Source organism: Ranitomeya imitator, chromosome 3, assembly GCF_032444005.1.
Source record: "Ranitomeya imitator isolate aRanImi1 chromosome 3, aRanImi1.pri, whole genome shotgun sequence".
In the NCBI taxonomy this organism is placed as follows: Eukaryota; Metazoa; Chordata; class Amphibia; order Anura; family Dendrobatidae; genus Ranitomeya; species Ranitomeya imitator.
In genome coordinates, this window is record NC_091284.1 from 615,250,443 (window position 1) to 615,277,515 (window position 27,073).

A 27,073-nucleotide genomic window follows, 5' to 3' on the forward strand; every position below is an offset into this window, starting at 1 on the left:
CTTAGTGACGGACTCTGACCAAGCTATCATAGCTTTGGAAACCCATGTCGCCGCAAAAGACGGCGCGAGGGCTGACCCTGAAGCCTCAAACACCGACCGAGCTAGACTCTCTAAGAGCCGATCAGTTGGATCTTTAATAGCAGACCCATTAGGAAGAGACAGCAGTGTGTTAGAGGCCAAACGGGACACGGGAGGATCCACAGAAGGAGATTCTGCCCATTTTTTACAAATCTCGGGAACGAAAAGATACCTGGTACCCAGGGCCTTCTGGCCTAAGAAACGTTTATCCGGTCGCTCCATGTGAAGTTGAACTAGATCCTCAAACTCAGGATGAGAAGAAAACACCTTATGAGGTTGCTTGAATCTTTTAAAAGACACCTTATGACCTGAAGGTAAGGTGGCTTCATCCTCTACTCCCAAAGACTGGTTAACGGCCTCAATGAGACTGTCAACTGATTCCTGATAATCAGGAGCTTCTAAATCAAAAGACCCTTCAGAGTCAACGTCTGAACCATGTTCACTCACTCCCACAGGTGAGGGAGACCGAGAGACGGAATTCACAGATGCACCCGACGGACCGGGAGACGCTGTATGGGTACGCTTCCCCTGCGTCTGCCTAGAGGGAGTACGGCCCCTGCAGGCCGGAGGGTCCTGAGAATCGGAGAATCTTTCCGAAGCAGATGGATGAACGTCCCCGACAGGGGCTTGAAGGGACTCAACCGCCTTCGTTAGAGACGCCATAGATTGCGTTAAGGATACAACCCACTCAGGGGGAGATGCCGCAGTCTCAGATACAGGCATACCCGGCAGAATAGCAGGCGGGGTAGCAGGCGGGGGCTCCTAAACGCGTTCGGAATCACAAGCTTCACAGAAATGGCTAGTTTGCGCATGCGGAAAAGAAGCCCGGCAAGTAATGCATGAGGAGTTGCTGCTATGAAATGCCTTATGAGCTACTGTGTCTAGAACAAAAGACTGCTGTCAGGCTGAGGGAAGTAGCACTTACCCCAGTCCTGTGTCCCCGTCGGTTCTGAGCACCACACTAACCGAGCTCTGAGCAGAGAAAACCTCCCTTATGAAGATCATGAAAGGGGGAGGAGCCGCCATAAGGACTGTGCAAAAGGCCAAAGCAGGGGACTTGATTTTCCCCATACCTGCGCTCTCCTAGAAACGCTGGGAGCGCGAAACTGGAAGTACGCGCCGCCGAAGGGGACGGAACTTCCGCCCACAACCCTGCATGAAACTACAGCGACCATGATGCAGCGGGCCGCCGGAGGAAAGTTGCTAGGGGCGGAACTTCCGCCCATGATCCTGCAGGAAACTACAGCGACCATGATGCAGCGGGCCGCCGGAAGAAAGATGCTAGGGGCGGGACTTCCGCCCGTGCTTTAGCTATGGAGAGAAGACCTGGAACTGGCACTGCACTGAGTGCAGCATGGCGTTTTACCACCTGAGACCGAGCGATGAAGCAGGAGCCCCCCCCCGCAGCCTCTGACAACACACAAGGTTAGAAAAGAGGCATACACGTAAATCCCATATAAATATATATATATACATAGATACATATGGGAAAAGACGGTGCAGGCACCCTAACTCCTTCACCCTTCAGAAGGTGAGGAGAGGGACCGTCTGCCTCCTTTAAGCACCGTAGTCCAATGCATTGGTGATTGAAGTGGAGGCTGCACGGACAATGCATGAATGCCTGTACAACCTAGGGTTTCGTTACCTCAGGGTGGTCAGGTTTTAAGTCCGGCAATCCCACGTCGCGGGAAAGGATACATGGAGGCGACACTCACACGTGCTCGCCCGTTGTTGGTTTGGGGAGATCGGACCCCTTCAAAAAGGTCCGTCGCCCCTGTCTTATCCTCAAGGTAGAATGAATCTGGGAAAACCCAGAGATGTGCCTCCTACGGACACTAAGCATAAACTGGAGCTGTCAGGGCCAGTGGCAAGGTGTATACTATGGAGGAGGAGCTAACTTTTTTTTTTGTCTACTTAGTGTCAGCCTCCTGGCGACAATAGCATACACCCCACAGTCCTGTGTCCCCCAATGAGACGATGGAGAAAAACATTATCATTAAAAAAAGTGATAAGGGGGCATGATAGTAGTCATAGACATGAGGGATTATAGAGATAAAATGTTGGAATTATTATCGGATGATAAGACATATGGAAAATTAAGAGGAAACCCTACGAGAAAATATAATGAGGAAATTTTTATATTGTGAATGAGGGGTTAAGTCTCGGTGTTCTGAGTAAAAAGCAGGCTGATTACCTGTATGTCCCTTGTCCTAAATTGCCAATACTGTATGGACTGCCAAAGGTGCACAAAGGGGAGGGCCTGCCAGCTATGAGACCCATAGTGTCGGGAATTGGCTCAATGAATGAGCACTTGTGTGAGTGGGTGGATTCCATCTTACAGCCGCTTGTAGCCAAATTGCCGGGCTACATTAAAGACTCTAGGGAAGTGTTAAAAACTTTTTCGGACAAAATATGGCAAAGCAACTTCTCATGGCTGTGTTGCGATGCTATATCGCTATACACTTGTATACCACACACCCTAGCAATGGAAGCATTACAATACCATCTAGAAAATGATAATTCATGTACGCAGGATCTCATTAATTTTGTTCTACAGGTAACCTTTTTTCTTTTAAAGCACAATATCTTCTCTTTTGAAAGTGTGGTATACGAACAGAAAACGGGCGTTCCCATGGGGGCCAAATATTCCCCTTCGCTGGCCAATTTAACGATGGCATACTGGGAACGAAAATACATTTACTGTGTGAATAACCCCTATATGGAGGCAATTGTCTGGTATGGTAGATACATAGATGATACCCTAATCATTTGGGGGGGGCGATGTATCTGCCGTACCAGACTTTATCGAATATATTAATGCTAATGACTATGGAATTAAATTTACCCACAGATGGGATGTCAGTCAAGTATCATTTCTGGATTTAGATTTGGTAGGGGTAACCAATCAGGTTATTGCGAGTAAGACACACGTTAAACCCCTAAGTGGAAACACTATCTTGCACGCTAGAAGTAGCCACCCAGGACACACCATTAAATCTATCCCGGTGGGAGAATACACAAGGCTTAAAAGAAACTGCAGTGGGGAAATAAGTAGAGCTAGGGAATATCAGCAGTTAGGGACCAAACTAAAGAAAAGAGAGTATCCTAGCTGGACTTTGGAGAGAGCCCGTAAAATAGTAGAAGGTAAATCTAGAGATAGTCTTTTGAGCTCCGGTACAACAAATAGAGAGGATAAAGAAAAAAAGAAAAAGAAACCATATGTCTGTTTTCAGTACAGCACTCAATTTCGTGAAATTAAAAATATAATTCTTAAGAGGTTACCCATTTTGCAGGAGGATAATATTCTCCGAAATTTTGAAAGATGGATTAAACATAGTGGCAAGGAGAGCGCCAACGATTGGCAATGTATTGTCCCCTAGTGTGTCTGTTCCTCAGCCGAAAACAAGAACCTGGCTAGAATGTAAAGGTTTTTTCAAATGTGGCGTTAACGCATGCAGTACCTGTCGAAATGCCGTAACAAGAAACACTTTCCAAAATAGGGAGGGTTCCAAATCCTATTACATTAAGGATTTTATCAATTACCACACCAGTAATGTGGTATACAAAATTGATTGCATCTCTTGCAATGTCTCCTACATAGGTTGCACCACCAGAAAGTTAAAGGTGAGAATATCGGAGCATATAAGGGATGTGGGCAGCACTAATGCTGGGAATCGAAATATGTCAGCAGTTGCAAGACATTTTGTTACACACCATGCAGGGAATATGTCCAATATGAGGATTCAGGGCATCGAACAGGTTAAAATGTCTCAGCGGGGAGGGGATGTCAAAAGACGGCTTCTCACTAGGGAAGACTTTTGGATATACAACCTGCAAACAAGATATCCGTTTGGTCTTAACCGCAAAAATGAAATCATGTATCACTATTGTTGAAATATCTATCAATTGCACTGTGTTTTTGTATTTTAATTGTCATTCAATTTGTTTTAATATTTACTTACCGATATGTAATACTGTGGTATATGTTAAGGAAGGAATTTTTGGTTCAGGACCTGCGGCTCAGATCAGATGACCTGAGCCGCTACTAGGATTGGTCCAGGAACATTAGAAAAGAAGGGTTGTGTCCCTCATTCAACTATGCATTGACTAAGATCGGCATCGATCGAAACACGTCGCATATTTCTCCACACTTGGGGATTCGCATGTACGCAAGGATTTACTGAATTGCAAAGATTTTACAAATTAATAAAGTATCCCGTTTTATGGAGCTGGAACGCCTCTCTTCTATTGCTGCTATTACGACTCGTCCTGGTCTCTGACGAAGTTCCGAGCACCTGCGTCTGATCGGTGAGCTGGCTGCGGTCTCACAAACCGCATATTGTTTTATTCACTGCTTATTCTTTATCTTTATACCCAAGTAGTCTGGCTCTGATTCATCAAGGACGACTGGATGAGGAGGCGTGTTGGAGTCAGATGATCAAGTTCCATTAAAAGTGGCATACGCCATAGCACAAATCTTCAGGGACTGGAGTAAGATTTCCTGCATAACATACACCACAGCTCGTTATGAATTAGATGAGCACAACCCCGTCCAGTCCCACTTTCGGCCACTGTGATAACTGGGCAAAACTAGTGTGAAAATGCCAAACGGCGCAACATTTTTGTTCAAGTCCGAGTTGCACAGAAATTTTACCTATGAAGCACAGTTACAGGCTAAGCTCAACAGGAGAACCATAATTTAACTACATACTACAATACTGTGGTAATGAAGCATATAGTATAAGCTATCGAATGACTGAGGCTATAAGTCCCATAAGGGGACTAAAAAATATATAAAGAAAGTGAAAAGTATATATATAAAAAAAACAAATCACCCCACATTTCCCTCTGTTTAAAAAAAACAACAACAAAAAAATTGGTAATTTGGTATTATTGTGTCCCTAAAAATCCAATCAATATATAAAATAATTGAAACCATAGGCTAAAAGTAAAAAAAAAAAAACATCTGAATTGGTTTTATTTCCAGTAGCTCCACTCACATCTTTCCTTTCTTGAAAAAAGTACAATGAAAAGAAATGAAAACTTGGAATGTACCCCATAGTGGTATCAATAAAATTGTCATCTAAGTGGGCATAAAAACGCTCTCCTATAGATAGTATTATCGTTTTAACATTTTTTAAAAAGTTGAGTCTGAGAAAATAGTGCCTGAAAAATTATTTTCACTAACATAACTAAATCTGGACAAGTTTGATATCACTGTAATCAAACTGACCTGAAGAATCATGCTGCTAAGTTATTTTACTGCACAATGAACAGAGTAAAAACAGAACCCCAAAAACAATAGTAGAATTGTGTTTTTTTCCCGATTTCACTGCACTTGGAATCTTTTTCTAATTTTTCAGTAAATGATGTGGTAAAATTATTGGTGACATTCAAACCCACAAGACATCCCGCAAAAAGTAAGCTTGGAAAAAGAAAAATGTTCTGCCTCTTGGAAGAAGGGGAGAAAAAAGCGAAAGCTTAAAAAGGAAAAATTCTTGGGGCATTAAAGGGTTACAATTCAGTAGACAGGTCAACTATTTTGTTGAACATATTGGGACATGTAATTAAAACATCCTAATGATATACAGTTGTTACATATACACATATTTTTGAAATATTGTTGCATATTTATGATACTAAATGAGCCAACCCCCCCCCATCTTTCATGAATTGCACCATATTTATGATGTGTTTTAGATACTTTTTAAGACTTGTCCAACTAAGGAACGTGGCCTTGCTGAAAAGAAGCGTGGCTTAACACGTGACACAATGCACCAAAATTGTGGTGCACATTGCTGGCACAAAATAAACCAATTAATGGGTGCTAGCATAAAGCTTTAGTCACACTAAACGACTTACCAACGATCACGACCAGCGATACGACCTGGCCGTGATCGTTGGTAAGTCGTTGTGTGGTCGCTGGGGAGCTGTCACACAGACGGCTCTTTCCAGCGACCAATGATCAGGGGAACGACTTCGGCATCGTTGAAACTGTCTTCAACGATGCCGAAGTCCCTGGGTAACCAGGGTAAACATCGGGTTACTAAGTGCAGGGCCGCGCTTAGTAACCCGAAATTTACCCTGGTTACCATTGTAAAAGTAAAAAAAAAAAGCAGTTTTAATCCTGTGGACGCCGGGGGACGTGACAGACATCAGAATGTAAGTACTGTTTTTTTTTTAACTTTTACAATGGTAACCAGGGTAAATATCGGGTTACTAAACGCGGCCCTGCGCTTAGTAACCCGATATTTACCCTGGTTACAAGTGAACACATCGCTGGATCGGCCTGATCATTCCCCAACGACCAACGATCTCCCAGCAGGGGCCTGATCATTGGTCGCTGTCACACATAACGAGATCGTTGGCGGGATCGTTGCTACGTCACCAAAAGCGTGACGTTGCAACGATATCGTTAACGATATCGTTATGTGTGACTCCCCCTTAAGCCACGTTGAAAAGACGCATAATGTTACTGGAGTCCTTGACTGGCCTATCATTTCTTGGGCAGTGCTCTGAGGCCACATCACTAAGAAGATGTGATGAATTCATTAAGTGGCCTGCTCCTCCTAATGAATCTGGTATATGTTATTACTGTACTCTCATCATTAAGACTGGTGTACGGTATATCAATCGTCATGAATCGGGTCTAATATAAGTTTGTATTGTCTAAGAATTAACCAATTTTTATAAATCCGCCCCATTGTTTTCTTCTTTTTTTATATAATAAACATTCAACAATGCTGACAACAGTATGATAGAAACCTCCATCAGATTTATCTTCAACATCTAATGGTACAATAAATGGTAAATCTGCTTACCTGACATCTTTTTCAAGTGTTGAAATCTGGTCTTTGAGAGAGTCTATTTGGGTGTCTCTCTGACGCACAGATTCGATGAGATATTGGCGCGGTTGGTGAACTTGACTTAGGAGGGAGTTTGTTCTTTCCAACTACAAGATACGTAAATAAAGATGAAAATTGTCGTTATCCCGTTAATTCCTAATTCTCACGAGACTATACTCACTAAGTTAATGAGCTACATTGTGTCACTATTGATAACTACTATTAATACATTCATGCTATTAAAGGGGTTATCCAGACTTTGAAATGAGTGGCCCATTGTTAGACTAGGCCATCTATATTAAATCAGTGCTTCTCAGATGAAGTGACTGGGCTGCTGGGTAAGGCTACTTTCACACTTGCACCAATGCAATGCATCGGGCCGACGTACCGACGCACGTGGTGAAAGAAATGAACAACGGGGCAGCGGATGCAGTTTTTCAACGCATCCGCTGCCTCATTGTGATGTGCGGGGAGGAGGGGGCGGAGTTCCGGCCGCGCATGTGCGGTCGGAAATGGCGGACACGACGCACAAAAAAAGTTACATGTAACTTTTTTTGTGCCGACGGTCCGCCAAAACACGACGCATCCGTCGCACGACGGATGTGACGTGTGGCCATACGTCGCAATGCGTCGGCTAATGCAAGTCTATGGAGAAAAAAACACAACCTGCGGGCAAATTTGCAGGATGCGTTTTTTCTCCAAAACGACGCATTGCGACGTACGTCACACAACGCAAGTGTGAAAGTAGCCTAAGAATGCAATCTCTTCAATGCTTAGTGAAATGGTCATGTTTTGCCAGCTCACCGTTATCACCATGAACCCTCCCCTTCAACTTGAGCTTTTGGTTCCAGGAGTGGAATTTGGAATTTAAGTAACAAAGTCCAGCACTCCAATGCCAGACAATAAAAGCTAGCGCTTATTGCAGAAAAACATAAAACAGCAATCTTCGTCATTAAAATCCAACGCGTTTCCACCTGACTCTTCACTGCTTACTTTGGGCTTCATACTGATCCATAAGGACACATGAAAAACCAAGAGGCTGCAGGACTTTCCTGAGCACAGCATTCCCGTCAAGCAGCTGCTCAGTGGGGTGTTGAGAGTCGGAAATCCTAACAATATAGTGTTTAAAGACCTTGATAACCCCTTTAATGTTGAGTGAAAGATTCTGAAAAGTACAGTGGAAAATTACATGTGGAATATTGCAATCATGTGGTTGGAAAAATTACCCATTAAATAATTAATGACACATTTTAAGAGTAATATAGCACACTGTTACCAAGTCTGACAGACGTTTGAGGGTTTATAACTATTCCTTCCATGATTTTTCATGTTTCTCTTACATTCAGTTCAAGCCCAGGTCAAATGTATTTAACAGACCCTCTGAAAATATCCTGAAGAGGTCACCCAAATTAAATATTCAACATCACTCAAGTGCTTTTCTCCGTATGAAAAGGATCAACAGATACTAGAGGAGTTGATGATTGATTTACTTAAGATTTCTGAAAATAACTTTCTCTTGGAGCATAAACCAAAAAAGAAAACCTAAAATAAAAAATAATAATTATATATATATATATATATATATATATATATATATATATATATATATAAATGTGCAACACGTACTGAATGGGGACCAATTAACCAGTGATTACTCCCATCTTACGTGCCATGAACATGAAGTATGAGGAGACTTTTAGTTGCAGGTCACCGTTAACGAACAGCTATGCGGGTGATGTAGGCAGTTGTGATCAACCGCTTCTTTGGTAGTTAGTCTGGGAAGGGGGTTTACAAGTAAAATGATAGTCCTAGGGTTCAATGATGTTTCTTATCATGACTATTCAGCATATATAGTAATCCATACTAGACAGCAATGGACAAAACATTAACAGATCTTATCTTACATTTCACTGAAAGAAATAAGAAAAATAAGTTCAGATAAGTTTTGACAGTTGTGACTTAATTAAATGTTTCCAAGGTATTGTAACTTAAAAGAAAACAAATAGTAATGGGACAAAGGAGCTTGGAAACACTGACCATGCCAGTAGAACAAACATTGTGAATGTGTGTGCAGCATTCACTATTCATTGACACATTGTTATTTAAAGGTCTGAAATGTGCACATGCTGTTCCATGTATACATACACAAGCTAGGACATTCAACAATCAGTTAAAATTTGGGGGGGGGGGGGGGACCTGACAGGAAATGTTTAATTCCCTAAACACATAAGAATATACATTATACAGGACCAACTGGTATAGAACTCATTAGCCAACTCCTGCGCTGTAATTAAATAATTAAAAAAAAAACAAAAACGGCGTGGGTTTATTTTTGATAACCAGCCAGGCAAAGTTCACAACTGGGGGCTGCAACCCTCAGCTGTCAGCTTCAACAAGGTTGGTTATCACGAATAGAGGGGCCTCACACCGTATTTTTTATTTATTTAAAAAAATAATGTTAAAAAACGGTGTGGGGTCCCCCCCCCCCATTTTTGACAACCAGCCTTGCTAAAGCAGACAGCTAGGGGCTGGTATTCTCTGGTAAAGCCTCCCCAGCCTAAAAATAGCAGCCTGCAGCTGCCCAAAAAAGACACATCTATTAGATGCGCCAATTCTGGCGCTTTGCCTGGCTCTTCCCACTTGCCCTGTAGCGGTGGCAAGTGGGGTTCATATTTGTTGGGTTGATGTCACCTTTGTAGTGACCGGACGTAACCTCAATGACGTCACCCCCAGTCACTGAGTCTGCACTGGCAGCAGCTAATTCACCAGTGGTTCTCAGCCTGGACACATCTTGGTACAGTCCTGGTTGAAAACTGTTTTTCCCCCAGACTTGGATTACGGCGTGGGACAGAACGACAGATAGGTGAGGGATATTGTTGTTTTTTATTTTTGTTTTATTACAGGAGAACGAGGGCTTAGGTGGAATAGGTGTTTGGTGAGTATAACTGCGTTTGTCATTTTTAAATAAAAAAAGTTAAAGTGTGTTTTGTTTTATTTCTAATAAAAGACTTTATTCTGGCTGTATCTTTATTTACAATACAATTATAGGATTAGTAATGGATAGGTGTCTTAAAGACGCCTCTCCATTACTTAGCCGTGGGCTTGATGTCACCTGACAATACAACAGTTACATCAACCCCCAAAATATGAACCCCACTTGCCACCGCTACAGGGCAAATGGGAATTTAATAGATGTGCCTTTTCTGAGCAACTGCAGGCTGCTATTTTTAGGCTGGGGGAACCAATATCCATGGCCTCTTACCAGCCTGAGAATACCATCCCTCAGCTGTCTGCATTAGCAAGGTTGGTTGTCAAAAATGGGGGGGACCCCCACACCGTTTTTTAAAATTATTTATTTAAATAATTAAAAAATACGGCGTGGGGACCCCTCTATTTTTGATAACCAGCCTTGTTGAAGCTGACAGCTGAGGGTTGCAGCCCCCATCTGTGAGTTTTGCCTGGCTAGTTATAAAAACTACAAGGAAACCCACGGCAGTTTTTTTTTTGTTTATTTACAGTGCAGGAGCTGGCTTTGGAATACACCCATGAGCGGCTCCTGCTCTCACTGTTATTAGCGGCAGCAGATGTCGTATGATGGGAGCTGTAGTCCCTTCCACTGACACCAGTGACCGGAGGTAAACTTTATACCTCCGATCATAGCTGACCGCTCACGCCGTCTTTTGACAATGTGGGAACCACGGCTCTCTGACTGGTGGGAATGATTCACCACCGATCAGAAGTGGTGTTTGCCGCACTGTCAAGCACATGACAGCATGGCAAACACTGGAAGTTCAGACCCCTCATTCAAGAGAATGAGGTCTGGGCTCCGGTACTGTTCTGGTACCTGAACTTTTTGTAACTGTTCGGCCGAACCCACTGGACCCGAACATCCAAGTGTCCACCCATCTCTACTAATAAGGGTCTAGAATAAATACCAGGAATATGAAATTAGGGTGCAATTAGACAAGCCGACAATCGTTCTTATAACAATTTGTTCCTGATCATTGCCCCGTGTAAACATGTTGGTGATCAACCACTGAATGACTAAAAAGCTTGCTCATTGGGTAAATGGATCAATTAGGCCAGCCTAAAAATCATAGTTCATGCAGATAACGTCATGGAGTATAGGGACAGACAGTCACAGGTCTCTAACATCAACATACAGCCCAGCTACATCAACACACACAGTTTAGCTACATCAACACATACACTGTGCATAAACCACATTTTGACATTCCTACCAGGCATATGACTGATGACTTGACCTTAAAGGGCTTTCAGCTAGTCAGGATCTGCAGCATTTTTGATGCTTTAGTGATGCAGGTCCAGTAAGCTTCCTCTCCTGTACCGATCAGAGTCGAGCAAAAGAAGAAAACGGTCTTGCTGCATAGTATTCTCATTTATTTGGAAGGACACTGTCAGTATTATCCTCAATCATTGGCAGATGGCTCTGGACCATAAAAACACATTTATTTTAGCAAGATTTTTTTCTTGCTATAAAGCATAAAGCATCTAATAGTCCAAAATATGGTAGCTATATTCGGACTATAGGTAGCTCTTCAAAGGTTCCAATCCTGTTGACAGAGATTCAGCTGGTGTCGAGAGTTTTATAGACAATGCTCATTAGTAAAATATATACAAATGGGCACTGTGGACTACAAGAACTAAAGGTACCGTCACATTAAGCAACGCTGCAGCGATATAGACAACGATGCCGATTGCTGCACTGCAGCGTCGCTGTTTAGTCGTTGTGTGGTCGCTGGAGAGCTGTCACACAGACAGCTCTCCAGCGACCAACGATGCCGAAGTCCCCGGGTAACCAGGGTAAACATCGGGTTACTAAGCGCAGGGCCGCGCTTAGTAACCTGATGTTTACCCTGGTTACCATTGTAAATGTAAAAAAAAAAAAAACAATACATACTTACATTCCGGTGTCTGTCGCGTCCCCCGGCGTCAGCTTCCCTGCACTGTGTAAGCGCCGGCCGTAAAGCAGAGCGGTGACGTCACCGCTGTGCTCTGCTTTACGGCCGGCCGGCGCTGACACAGTGCAGGGAAGCTGACGCCGGGGGAAGCGACAGACACCGGAATGTAAGTATGTAGTGTTTTTTTTTTTTACATTTACAATGGTAACCAGGGTAAATATTGGGTTACTAAGCGCGGCCCTGCGCTTAGTAACCCGATGTTTACCCTGGTTACAAGTGAACACATCGCTGGATCGGCGTCACACACGCCGATTCAGCGATGTCAGCGGGTGATCCAGCGACGAAATAAAGTTCTGGCCTTCTAGCTCCGACCAACGATGTCATAGCAGGATCCTGATCGCTGCTGCGTGTTAAACACAACGATATCGCTATCCAGGATGCTGCAACGTCACGGATCGCTATCGTTATCGTTCTAAAGTCGCTCAGTGTGAAGGTACCTTAAGAGATGTGCAAGGCGCTTGGTTATTTTCTCACCACTCATATCGCCATTGGGCTCCTCTTCTTTGTTACTGGATAAAACGCCGGATAACAACGTATAATTATATGATGTACAATATTAGGTGGGGTAACATGCCATTATTTGTCATCACCCAAAATATGTTGATATGCAGTGGAACAATTTCTTATTTTAATACATAGACCTGCTTTTAACTTAATGGCAACAACACAAAAATCTTTCCAAAGAAATATGTGTGCAAGTTTTGTATCTGTGCCAATTATTCGTTAAATATGGTATGAAAACTGCAATACATAAGTCACAAATCATACATGACAACAGTAAGAGAGGCATGTCCACATTACATACTGCTCAATATATAACTGGTTAATCAGGAATGTCACATTGATGCCTAAAAACTAAATATGACTTGATTCCAGAGGGTAATTTTTCTTTTGATCTGAAATATATTTCCATTACAAACAACATACAGTGGAGAATTTCTGACAGGTAAATGTATGTCATCTTCAAAGCTGGGCATCCAGGTTAGGCAGACACTTAGTTTTACTTACTTCCATTGAAACTTTTGTAGTTTGCTCCTTCTGGTGCTCTAAATCTTTGATCAGTAAGGAATTTTGCCTCTCTAGCTGCAAAAGTCGTCTTGCTAGGTGAACACTTTAAAGACAAAAAAGAAAATAATTACAAGAACGCGTTATGTTTTCTGCGTATCAAAGTCGTAAGGATAAGCCATTAATGTTAAAAGGCTAGATAACCCTTTTAAATTCTGATCAGGTGCCCTCTATACTACGTTTTCCACATTTTTGTGTAGTGATCTTAAATGGCATCTTCTCCATTGAGTTAATTTCTTACAGAGGATCCTGAAGTCCCCATATACATTACAGTCCCCACCAATGTTGGCCAACCATGTGGTTCATATGTGGGCTCTCCTGATGATGCTGCTAGAACGTGATGTTGGGGCAGAGATGGATTTAGCATGTTAAATTACAAAGCCCCACTAGCGGCTTACTCCACTTTTTCTATTGAAACACATGCCCACTCAGCCAAGTGTGCTTGTGTAGAGTAGTTAAGACATATAGATGTGATCCAAACAAGCAGCTGATCGTCAACTATTTAAAGTTTTTGGGCACATGTAATTGTCATGTCTGGAAGCAGAATGAAAGTAACCCTATTTCACTTCCAACAGTAACAGAGTTTTGAAATCAACCATGCATAGTAATGATCTGTCATACAGAAACAAAATTCAGAATAAAATAGTAAATTATTTTCCAAGTTAATTTTACCTTTTATCCACACTAAGACTTCTACTGAAATCTACTGGACTAACCAGGGCTGTGGAGTCGGAGTCATGGAAATTGAGGAGTCAGAGGTTTGACTTACCGACTCCACAGCCCTGGGACTAACTTAACACTGGACATATCAAAGTGGTGTGGATTTTGCTCTGAATTTTACCCTTTGAAATGCAGCATTAAATTATATGGTCGGTCAATTTACATTTAGGACTTTCTACACTTCCTAACATTTAATCCATAATGCAGATTTATTTTATCCTGAAAATTCAGGCTGAAAACCTGCTGAATATACAACTCAAGTAAGCATACCCTAACAGGGTGAAAAACTGTGTACAAAATTGCTTGATTTTGCCTTGTGCTCTAATGTGGGTGAAAAAAGAGTGGTAGTACTAGAGAGAGATTCTATGTCTACCAACCAAGGGTTAATTTGTACATACATACAGAATGCCTTAAAAGGACCTAATACTAATAATCAGCCAGGGAGGGAGCATAAAGTGATACACTCGTGGATTTTTCAATAAAAAAAGTGTTGGCTGTACTCGAGAGCACAATTATTGACATCAGCTAGATATGTGGTTATGTAACGCAGGAGGGAAATCTTTACAAGCTCCCACTACAATAATAACAAAATAAGAATACATCACAGTAATTACACAATACGGAGAAATCACACAGTAATAATAACATGTGGCTTTAATGATTTTTATACTCTCCCCAAACTAAAGGATATTTATCAGACAAAATAAAGACAATTTTATTCAAAACCAACTTAATGAATGTTGTTCCTATGAACTTTATCGTGAAAAGTTAGTTACCAAGTTATTATTTTAGAAAACTGCACTGTACCAACTTCATCTAAATGCTTTGAACTGACAGAAAACCTCACTTTTTTATGTAAATAACTAGATGGTGGCCCGATTCTAACGCATCGGGTATTCTAGAATATGCATGTCCACATAGTAAATTGCCCAGCCACATAGTATATTGCCCAGCCACGTAGTATATTGCCCAGGCTCATAGTATATTGCCCAGTGACGTAGAATATTGCCGAGTGACGTAGTATACAGCACAGAGCCACGTAGTACATTGCACAGCGACGTAGTATACAGCACAGAGCCATGTAGTATATTGGCCAGTCACGTAGTATATTGCCCAGCTACGTAGTATATTGCCCAGCCACGTATGTCACAGGTTAAAAAATAAAAAATAAACATATACTCACCTTCCGAGGGCCCCTTGTAGTTCAGTCACATGACCGTGACGTCATGGCAGGTCCTTCTCGAGCAAGCGCGCAAGGCCTGTGATGACGTCGCGGTCACATGACCGTGACGTCATGGCAGGTCGTTCTCCCATACACGGCACCGGAACCTGCCGCTTGCATGGAGCGGTCACCGGAGCATCGCGAAAGGTGAGTATATAATGATTTTTTATTTTTTTTAAATTATTTTTAACATTAGATGTTTTTACTATTGATGCTGCATAGGCAGCATTAATAGCAAAAACTTGGTCACACAGGGTTAGTAGCGGCGGTAACGGAGTGAGTTATCCGCGGCATAAAGCGGTCCGTTACCGCTGGCATTAACCCTGTGTGAGCGGTGACTGCGGGGAGTATGGAGGGGGCGCCAGGCACTGACTGCAGGGGAGTAGGGAGGGACTAATCGGACTGTGGCCGTTGCTGATTGGTAGCGGCAGCCATGACAGGCAGCTGGCGAGACCAATCAGCGACTTGGATTCCATGACAGAGGCCGCGACCAATGAATATCCGTGACAGACAGAAGGACAGACAGACAGAAAGACCGAAGTGACCCTTAGACAATTATATAGTAGATTTTAAATATACTTTATAATATTCAACTTCTAAATCAGTTTTGATACAGAATCGGCCAAGGCCGTGATCTTGTCTACTTGTGTGTACGCTCAACTTAAACACTAACAAGAGGGACAATAACTGAAGCTTTACCATGCGATAACTAGAAGAATAGGCAGACAGCTTGATATATGTACTATGTATTCTGCTCTTTAGATGTAAATGACCAGGTGTCTAGGCTAACTGATAGGAAAAACTGGTTTTTAAAAGTCCATTTTTAGTAGCCTAAAGAGTCCAGAGCTGTAAATATCTAAAATACAAACACGTGAACAGGAAGACAGACATTGTAAGACACGTAATATTGAGCCTGCACATATTTGACAAGCTTTAACCCCTTAGTGACAGAGCCAATTTGGTACTTAATGACAGAGCCAATTTTTGCAATTCTGACCACTGTCACTTTATGAGGTTATAACTCTGGAACGCTTCAACGGATCCCGCTGATTCTGAGATTGTTTTTTCGTGACATATTGTACTTCATGTTAGTGGTAACATTTCTTCGATATTACTTGCGATTATTTATGAAAAAAACGGAAATATGGCGACAATTTTTAAAATTTAGCAATTTTCAAACTTTGCATTTTTATGCCCTTAAATCAGAGAGATGTGTCACAAAAAATAGTTAATAAATAACATTTCCCACATGTCTACTTTACATCAGCACAATTTTGGAAACAAATATTTTTTTTTGTTAGGGAGTTATAAGGGTTAAAAGTTGACCAGCAATTTCTCATTTTTACAACACCTTTTTTTTAGGGACCACATCACATTTGAAGTCATTTTGAGGGGTCTATATGATAGAAAATAACCAAGTGTGACACCATTCTAAATACTGCACCCCTCAAGGTTCTCAAAACCACATTCAAGAAGTTTATTAACCCTTTACGTGCTTCACAGGAACTGAAACAATGTGGAAGGAAAAAAATGAACATGTAACTTTTTTTTTCAAACATTTTAATTCAGAACCATTTTTTTTATTTTCACAAGTGTAAAAACAGAAATGTAACCATAAATTTTGTTATGCAATTTCTCCTGAATACGCCAATACCCCATATGTGGGGGTAAACCACTGTTTGGGCGCACCGCAGAACTTGGTAGTGAAGGAGCGCCGTTTGACTTTTTCAATGCAGAATTGGCTGGAATTGAGATCGGACGCCATGTCACGTTTAGAGAGCCCCTGATGTGCCTAAACAGTGGAAACCCCCCACAAGTGACACCATTTTGGAAACTAGACCCCTTAAGGAACTTATCTAGATGTGTGGTGAGCACTTTGAACCCCCAAGAGCTTCACAGAAGTTTATAACGTAGAGCCGTGAAAATAAAAAATAGCATTTGTTTACACAAAAATGATCTTTTCTTATTTTCACAAGGGTAACAGGAGAAATTAAGGTACCTTCACACTAAACGACGCTGCAGCGATCCAGACAACGATCCGGATCGCTGCAGCGTCGCTGTTTGGTCGCTGGAGAGCTGTCACACAGACAGCTCTCCAGCGACCAACGATGCCGGTAACCAGGGTAAACATCGGGTTACTAAGCGCAGGGCCGCGCTTAGTAACCCGATGTTTACCCTGGTTACCATCCTAAAAGTAAAAAAAACAAACGCGTCATACTTACCTTCCGCTGTCTGTCCCCGGCGCTCTGCTTCTCTGTACTGGCTGTGAGCACAGCGGCCGGAAAGCAGAGCGGTGACGTCACCGCTCTGCTTTCCGGCCGCTGTGCTCACAGTGAGTGCAGGAAAGCACAACGCCGGGGACAGACAGCGGAAGGTAAGTATGAAGCGTTTGTTTTTTTTAATTTTAGGATGGTAACCAGGGTAAACATCGGGTTACTAAGCGCGGCCCTGCGCTTATTAACCCGATGTTTACCCTGATTACCAGAGAAGACATCGCTGAATCTGTGTCACACACGCCGATTCAGTGATGTCAGCGGGAGAGCCAGCGACCAAATAAAGTTCTGGCCTTCTAGCCCCGACCAACGACATCACAGCAGGATTCTGATCGCTGCTGCGTGTCAAACTGAACAATATCACTAGCCAGGACGCTGCAACATCACGGATCGCTAGCGATATCGTTTAGTGTGAAGGTACCTTTAGACCACAAAAGTTCTTGTGAGATTTCTCCTGAATACGTTGATACCCCATATGTGGGGGTAAACCACTGTTTGGGCGTACCGCAGAGCTTGGAAGTGAAGGAGCGCCGTTTTACTTTTTCAATGTATAATTGGCAGAAATTGAGATTGGACGCCATGTCGCGTTTGGAGAGCCCCTGATGTGCCTAAACAGTGGGAACCCCCACAAGTGACACCATTTTGGAAACTAGACCCCTTAAGGAACTTATCTAGATGTGTGCTGAGCACTTTGAACCCCCATGTGCTTCACAGAAGTTTATAACGTTGAGCCGTGAAAATAAAAAATCGCATTTTTTCTACAAAAATGATCTTTTTGCCCCCAAATTTTAATTTTCACAAGGGTAACAGGAGAAATTAGACCACAAAAGTTGTAGTGCAATTTCTCCTGAGTACGTCGATACCCAATATGTGGGGGTAAACCACTGTTTGGGCGCACCGCAGAGCTTGGAAGAGAAGGAGTGCCGTTTTACTTTTTCAATGTAGAATTGTCTGGAATTGAGATTGGACGCCATGTCGCGTTTGGAGAGCCCCTGATGTGCCTAAACAGTGGAAACCCCCCACAAGTGACACCATTTTGGAAACTAGACCCCCCATGGAACTTATCTAGATGTGTGGTGAGAACTTTGAATGCCCAAGTGCTTCACAAAAGTTTAGAATGCAGAGTCGTGAAAATAAAAAAATATATTTTTTTCCACAAAAAAGATTTTGTAGCCCCCAAGTTTTTATTTTCACAAGGGTAACAGGAGAAATTGGACCCCAAAAGTTGTTGTCCAATTTATCCCGAGAATGCTGATGCCCCATATGTGGGGGTAAACCACTGTTTGGGCGCACGGCAGAGCTCGGAAGGGAAGGAGCGCCGTTTTGGAATGCAGACTTAGATAGAATGGTCTGTGGGCGTTATGTTGCGTTTGCAGAGCCCCTGATGTACCTAAACAGTAGTAACCCCCCACAAGTGACCCCATTTTGGAAACTAGACCCCCCAAGGAACTTATCTAGATGTGTGGTGAGAACTTTGAATGCCCAAGTGCTTCACAGAAGTTTAGAATGCAGAGTCGTGAAAATAAAAAAATATATTTTTTTCCACAAAAAAGATTTTGTAGCCCCCAAGTTTTTATTTTCACAAGGGTAACAGGAGAAATTGGACCCCAAAAGTTGTTGTCCAATTTATCTCGAGTACGCTGATGCCCCATATGTGGGGGTAACCCACTGTTTGGGCGCACGGCAGAGCTCAGAAGGGAGGGAGCACCATTTGACTTTTTGAGTGCAAAATTGGCTGTCGTGTTTGGAGACCCCCTGATGTAACTAAACAGTGGAAACCCCCTAATTCTAGCTCCAACCCTAACCCCAACACACCCCTAACTCTAATCCCAACCCAATCCATAATCCTAATCACTAACCCTAACGATAATCACAACCCTTACCCCAAAATAACCCTAATGTCAACCCTAACCATAACCCTAATCAAAACCCTAAATCCAACACAACCCTAATCCTAATCTCAACCCTAACCTCAAACCTAACCCTAACCCCAATACACCCCTAATCACAACCCTAACCTTAACCCTAATCCCAAACCTAACCCTAATCCCAAGAGTAACCCTAATGCCAACCCTAACCCTAATACCAACTCTAATCCAAACCCTAACCCTAATCCCAAATCTAACCCTAACTTTAGCCCCAACCCTAGCCCTAACTTTAGCCCCAACCCTAAAGCTACTTTCACACTTGCGTCGTTTGGCATCCGTCGCAATCCGTCGTTTTGGACAAAAAACGGATCCTCCAAATGTGCCCGCAGAATGCATTTTTTGCCCATAGACTTGTATTGCCGACGGATCGTGACGGATGGCCACACGTCGCGTCCGTCGTGCACTGGATCAGTTGTTTTGGCGGACCGTCGGCACAAAAAACGTTCAATATAACGTTTTTTTGTATGTCGCGTCCGCCATTTCTGACCGCACATGCGTGGCCGTAACTCCGCCCCCTCCTCCCCAGGACATAGATTGGGCAGCGGATGCGTTGAAAAACTACATCCGCTGCCCACGTTGTGCACAATTTTCACAACGTGCGTCGGTATGTCGGGCCGATGCATTGCGACGGCCCCGTACCGACGTAAGTGTGAAAGAACCCAAACCCTGAATTTAGCCCCAACCCTAACCCTAGCCCTAACCCTAGCCCCAACTGCTGTTCTCCTGCCGGCCGGCAGATGGAGACAGATGCGCCCGCCATTTTCTTTTGCCGGCGGCCAGGAGGAGCAGCAGGAGGACCCAGGGACAAAGGTGAGTATGGCAGGGTCCCGAATCCCCCTATTTCTCTGTCCTCTGATGTGTGATCACATCAGAGGACAGGGAATTACACTTTGACTTGTTTTTTTTTTTTGCGGTCGCCGGTAAACAGTTAATTACCGGCGATTGCAAAACAGGGGTCGGTAAAACCGACCCCGATCATGTTCTTTGGGGTCTCGGCAACCCCCGGCAGCCGAGACCCCAAAGATTCTCCCGGGGCCGGCTGGCGGGCGCACTGCGCCCGCCATTTTGAAGATGGCGGCGAACACCGGGAGCCACGAGGAGCACCGGGGGAGATAGGTGAGTATCGGGGGGCTATCTGGGACCCCCTTTCTCTGTCCTCTGATGTGCGATCACATCGGAGGACAGAGAAATTAAAAAGAGATCGCGGTTTTTTGTTTTTTTTGCGATCGCCGGTAAACGGTTAATTACCGGCGATCGCAAATGCGGGGTCGGTACAAAACCCCCCGAATCATGTTCTCTGGGGTCTCGGCTACCCCCGGCAGCCGAGACCCCGGAGAAAATCCAACTCTGGGGGGCGCTATTCACTTTTTCCACAGCGCCGTTAATTAACGGCGCTGTGGTTTAAGTACCCTTAGCGGCCGCCGTTAAAAGGCGTATCGGCGGTCGCTAAGGGGTTAAGGCAGAGAAACATATACCTGTATAACTCCCACTATGTGCTCCGGAGAAAATGTCATTAAAAAATAACCAGCACTTTTCAATGGGATCAAATACATTCTGCCACAGTCAGCACCTTCACCTGCAAGCCCTCGGTATGGTTATTATATTCAATACGACTTATCAAGTTCAGTAGAAGGGGTTCTCTGGAACATAAACATTGACGGTTTCTCAAGACCCTCAAACACAGACTAATGTTAGCCAAACCTGCCGATGGGTTTGGCTACCAATCTAATGTGTATGGGTGCACTGGCCAACTGATGGCTGGAGGAGATGTTGATCGGGTGTGTCCGCCCACCAATTTCAAACTGCTGATACTTGAAAAAGGGGCCCTTGAGCTCAGAAATGCGTTGTGTACTGATATTTTAATAAAGACATTTTTAATCACCTTGGGCCAGGTCTGTTTTGGAGTTTAGTTGGGAATTACCCAACAAACACTAGGATCCATCATTGTCACCACTTGGCTTGGTTCCTTGGCAAGTTCACTCATGGATGCAACACAGAGGCCACATCGTGTTTTAAATATCAGTGGAGTTGTGCTCACCTGGCACAACCTCTCAAAGTGAGCACGCCTAATTTATGGGGATCTCCTTTGTTATCAGTATTTATGCGCCATGTATGCGTGCTCCTTTATTTACCTATGTCTACTAATGTGTATCGGGGCTTTTAGTGTGCCCATATACTTTAGATTGCAGTCGGCTGACAGGTATCTCCCAATTCTGCCCCCATTAGTGAGTGTAGTAAGTTTATCTCAGACAAATAAGGCAGTGACAGGAGAAACAAACGAATTAAGGGTAGTAATTCAACACGACTACTCCTTCTCTCCAGAACATCTTATGTGGCTGCAACTTTTAATCACATTTTTATTGGTTTTATAATAAAAAGGTAATGGGAAAGTGATACAGAAAGGTAGGGAGTCATACAAAATGGGACATTATAATTATTACATTTACAACAATGGGAAATAATAAATACCCCAATATAATAATAAAGAGTAAAAATAAATGGATGGACTGATAGAGAGGGCAAGGGAAAGAGAGGATGGGGAATGAAAAATAAACTAGGGTATAAAACATACAGGTTCTAATAATAAATCCTTAGGAATTACTATAATATCTAAACAAAGATTTGGAGAAGTTTTAAACACAAATTAAGCCATAGGCTCAGAATTGTTTACTTGGTATTCTAAATGTTTTAGGATTGGCTTGGATATCAGAAGGTTATTTTTGAGTTCTTTCTTGTGCGGCTTCACTATTTCTAATATTAAATCACCTTAACTATTGAATTATTTTCTATTCACTGATTTCAATGGAATAATTAATTTAAGGACTGAATCTGGTATATCTGAAATGTTATCTACTCCTGAAATGTTCTTACATTTATTTTGTATAAGTTTCCAAGTTGTAATTGTTACATCTGCAGTGGGAGATAAGGGTCTATGGCGGTAACTTCCTTCTATGCCAGTGAATAGGACTGAGCGGCAGTCACCCAGCCATATTACTGGTGTAAGCAATACAAGGTGTACAGTGCTTCTGCATTGTGCTGATCACGGCCTGGACCCTCACTGACTAAATATTTATGGGCAAAGGACTGACCATGAATGGCACGTTCCTAGAACGCCCTTGTGTAGAATGAAAATCACCTATCCTGGCAATGTATTTGCCTTAATCAAGAACTATATTAAAAATCAACATCAGTAATCTTGCAATTATCACATTGGCCTCTTCAAATATTTTAGACTCTTAATTTCTGTCCTTTTAAGTATAGTTTACAGCAGTTTCCTGATCATTAGAGGCAGGATTATAATGAATGTTTTTGTGCTAATGGTAAAGGGAATCTGTCAGCAGGTTTTTGCTATATAACATGAGGACACTGAGGTAGGCACTGAGACACTAATTTCAGCAATGTGTCACCTATTAAGCTGTGTGCTTTTGCTTCAATACAAATAGTGCTTTATGAGCAGGAGATTATCATTGTTGGACTAGCTCTCCACATATGCCTCCTGGTCCAATCACAACCCCAGCACTGATGACAAGCTGTCAAAATACAATATACACAAAGCTGTTATCAGTGAGGTTGGAGGGGGTCAGCTTTCTGATCTACTGCAGAAAACTCTGATTGTACCCCGATTGCTGCACCCGGTAAACTAAGTGATACATGACATGGCTGGAATCAAGGATTCTCTCTCTACATTATGCTGCTCTCAGATGAGGTAGCAAAAACCAAGTGACCGATTCACTTTCATGCCCGGTGAGGCGTGGAACTAAGGCTAGTTTAACACTAGCGTTTTGCTGATGTGCGGAGGGCCGCGGACTTCCTCAGTGAAGCCCCGCCCTTGGTCGCACCTCCGCCTACTTCTGCATGCAGCATGCATGCGGCCTGCGTACCTATCTTTAACATTAGGTACGCAGGTCGTGCCGCTGTATGCGGATGCTTCCGCATGCGTCGTTTTGACGATGTGGCGACCAGCGTAGGACGCACGACCTGCGTACCTAATGTTAAAGAGAGGTACGCAGGCCGCATGCAGAAGTAGGCGGATAGCGGCGGAGGTGCGGCCGAGGGCGGGGCTTTACGAAGGAAGTCCGTAGCCCTCCGCAGATCAGCAAAACGCTAGTGTGAAACTAGCCTAAATCAGTAGAGTGTTGGTGACATTTATGCACCATCTGCCTTGGCACTAAGGCCTCTTTCACACTTCAGTCTTTCGGCGTCAGTCAAAAACCGCCATTTTCGTGAAATGGCGGATCCGCCATTTTTTTTTGGCGGATCCGCTATTTTCCCATTGACTTGCATTAGAGACGGATTGTGGCGGATGGCCGTCCGTTCCATCCGCCATGCGACGGATCCGTCGATATTTGGCGGACGTTGTCTAGACATTGACGGACTTTGTAACGTTTTTTGGCGCCGCCGAAAAGGCGGACCGCGGCGGATCCGTCGTGTCCGCCTTTTTTTAGAATGGGCGCCTATGGGCGACGGATCCGTCGCGATCCGCTTTTTGGCGGATCCGTCGCCTCAATCCGCTTTTTTTGATTGAGCATGCTCCAAAAAGTGGATACTTTGCCCAGACAACCCAAAAACTATATAAAGAGGACAGGTCATTCCCAAATGTACTAGCAAGACAGACCCTTCAATGCAAGAGAGACCCAGCCAGACCCTGCCAGCAAGACCTTGCCAGCCAGCCAGAGAGGCCCTGCCAGCTAGCCAGAGAGGCCCTGCCAGCCAGAGAGGCCCTGCCAGCCAGAGACACACTGCCAGACCCTGCAAGCAAGACCTTGCCAGCCAGGCCCTGCCAGCCAGCCAGAGAGGCCCTGCCAGCCAGCCAGAGAGGCCCTGCCAGCCAGCCAGAGAGGCCGTGCCAGCCAGACCCTGCCTGAGACAGCCATGTGAGTACTGACATCCAGCGTGCATGTGTGTGTGTGTGTGTGTGTGTGTGTGTGTGTGTGTGCGCATTTGTGTATGACGTACTGAGTACAGCAAGAGCTTTTAAAACCTGAATCCAACCTGAGGCCTGCCGTCGTCCTGCAACAGCCAGTGCCCTGCTACAGTCCAGATCCACCCCGAGGCCTGCCACTGTGAAGACATCAAGCTCCAGCCGGAGGACTGATGGCCGTGTGTGTGTGTATTTTTGTACTGCTGTGTGCTTTTGTATGTATGTGTTCATGTGCCTGCACCTTATTATGCCTTCGTCAATATTACGCCTGTTCATGTGTTATGCTTGCGTTATGACTCTGCTTGCAGGTATGTTTGTGTGCATCTTGTTGGTTGCATGTGCATTTGTCAATGCCATATTGGTTAATGTTGATTTTTGATGTATTTACTAAAGGTACCGTCACACGCTGCAGCGATACCGACAACGATCCGGATCGCTGCAGCGTCGCTGTTTGGTTGCTGGAGAGCTGTCACACAGACAGCTCTCCAGCGACCAACGATGCCGGTAACCAGAGTAAACATCGGGTTACTAACTGCAGAGCCGCGCTTAGTAACCCGATGTTTACCCTGGTTACCAGTGTAAAAGTAAAAAAAAAAAGGTAAATTCCGCTGTCTGTCCCCGTGCTGTGCTTCTCTGCATTGTGAGCGCCAGCCAGCCATAAAGCAGAGCACAGCGGTGACGTCACCACTCTGCTTTCTGGCCGCTGTGCTTACACAGGGCAGAGAAGCAGAGTGCCGAGGGACAGACAGAAGGTGGCTGTGTGTGCGTGCGTGCGTGTGCCTGCCTGCCCTGTTTATATGTTTTTCATACTATGCTGGTATTTTGAATAGCTGTGGTGTAAAATTTGTTTTGTGTGTGTGTATAAATGATGTGTGATGTGTTCTGCATCTTTGTTGTTTTCCATAATGTACTTGTATTTCAAATAAAGAGCAGTGTAGCTCCTACTGTACCCTAAAAAAAAGAAAATTTTAAAAAATATAGTAATAAAAATTTCACAAAACTGTCAGTAGTCTCATTTCAAGATAAATATAATATTGGGTAAACATGCAGTAAAGGTTATATATACAAATGTGTAATGCAAATCTTTGCTATAGAATATGTTATCTGGTTTTAGAAAATACAAACTGTAGGGTAATCATAATTAACAATTTTGGGGATTGGTATTTTAATTTCGAATGAGGAACATTTTTTATAAGGTTAAACTTTGTTTAGGTGGGTTTTACCAGCATGCGCATTGCGCATATCAAGTTCTAAGTAGTTTTGGTGTTGTTTTAAAGGGATTTTTTGGGGTTTTTTTTGTGGGGAAACAGGAGGTAGAGGGTTTGGCAGCTTGTGCATCAAGTTTGACGGTAGAATTTTTTTTTTCTTTTGTGGTGGGGGAAATCAAAAATAAGTTGGCACTGTAGGTACTGTAGTAGGTACTGACCCAAGACGTACACAAGCAGGCTCCCCATTTTTTTTTTAAAGTTGTAAGTGTAAAGTCCCTACAGCTGCATCTATCCTTTTGTATAGTAGCTTAGAACTCTCTTTATGCTTGCAGATTCTAGGGACCAAGAGGACCCAAGCAAGGGACCGACCGACCCAAGCTATACGCAAGCCCCAAGTTTTGGAAACAGATGTAAGTGTAAAGTCCTGAAAGCTGCATCTATCTATCTATCCTTTTGTATAGTAGCTTAGAACTCCCTTTATGCTTACAGATTCTAGGGACCAAGAGGACCCAAGCAAGGGACCGACCAACCCAAGATAGACGCAAGATCATAATGTCTTCTTCTGAGAGCCCCCCAGCACATCATCAGCAAACTGAGGTGTTAATTTTTTTTCTTCATAAATTTTTTATTTTGGTGCAACAATGGCAATTGTATTTTAAGCCTTTATGTGTTTATTATGTATTCACAGGAATATGAAGCAGAGGGGCTAACAGAAGGAGACGGACAGGGTGGAGAAATACAAGGAGCGGGAGCGCATAGTGTAAGTTTTGAACAGACCGATCCTCACATACAATGCACTACACCCAACACAAACATTCAGCACAGCACACAATACATATGCCTCGATCAAAGAACATTATTAATTTTATTTTTTTTTTTAAATTAGTCTTCACAATCCGGGGCTCGACGTAGAGTTCCTCAAAGCACCTCCCATAGTCGTCGGAATGATAATCGCGGCGGTCGCCGAAGAGTAAGTTCCTTTTTGGTTTGGTGTTTAGTAAAATGTAAAATTCATGTGTTGTAATCTTTCCCTTTTTATTCTTATCTTTTTGTTAGGCTTCACAGCGTGCTCCCGAACAAGATGATGAAGAGGAGGGCATCGATGTGAACACCCTCATCGAAGCAGTACAAAGTCGGGAGCCGCTGTGGAACATGTCGGACCGCCGCCATGCTGACCAGTTAATCACCCGACGGTTATGGGAGGAAGTGTGCAGTGCTGTTATGGATAACTGGGAGGAACTCGATGCTGGGGCCCAGGATCTAGCGCGTAAGTATTCACACTTCATAACCTTATGTTAGCATGATTTAATGTGGTGTATAGTAACCAATTTTTGCTTTCTCTTTCCAGGTAACAGGATTATCGTGCGGTGGCGGTCACTCAGGGATCGCTTCAAGAGGGAGTTTAATAAGGAGATGCAGGCCCCGAGTGGATCTAGAGGACGCAGGAGCAGATACAAACATGCCAGAGCCCTGTCGTTCCTCGGGTCGACGCTGCTGAGCAGAAGGTAAATATTCAACACCACATATTTTCAGTCAAACTGTAAAAATGTGTAACCTTCAATTTTTTTTGCAGCAAGGGCAATTGTAATATCCAGATACTAATTTTTTTTTTCTTCTTTAACAGCACTTTCTGCAGCACTCGGGAGCCTGCATCAGAGTTGCACCCCTCTGGAGCGATCCCTCAAGAGTCCGCCACCGGGGACCACGTCGACCCCTCTGTTTCTGCACCTTCCCTTTCGTTTGATCCCTCAGCCTCATCCACCAGCGCTGGAGCAGCAGGGCGGACTTCGTCACTTGAAGCTGCAGGTGATGAGTTAGAGTTCCCTTTACC

General features: G+C 43.6%; 1 protein-coding gene and 1 long non-coding RNA gene across 3 annotated transcripts in view; one reads left to right on the forward strand and one right to left on the reverse strand.

Annotated features, from left to right (window-relative positions):
- PIBF1 (progesterone immunomodulatory binding factor 1) overlaps positions 1–27,073 on the reverse strand; it is a 378,979-nt gene that overhangs the window by 137,531 nt on the left and 214,375 nt on the right. For both annotated transcript variants that reach the window (XR_011319363.1, XM_069758136.1), the window contains exons 14-15: positions 12,914–13,016; positions 6,900–7,030 (exon numbers count right to left, since the gene is read on the reverse strand). Coding sequence is in view for 1 of the 2 variants with exons in the window: in XM_069758136.1 (XP_069614237.1) it covers positions 6,900–7,030; positions 12,914–13,016 (234 nt within the window). In the remaining variant the exon portion in view is untranslated. The remainder of the gene's footprint in view (positions 1–6,899; positions 7,031–12,913; positions 13,017–27,073) is intronic.
- LOC138670627 (uncharacterized) lies at positions 25,359–26,411 on the forward strand. Its single transcript, XR_011319362.1, has 3 exons — positions 25,359–25,839; positions 25,931–26,002; positions 26,129–26,411. It is a non-coding gene; the product is annotated as an uncharacterized lncRNA (long non-coding RNA).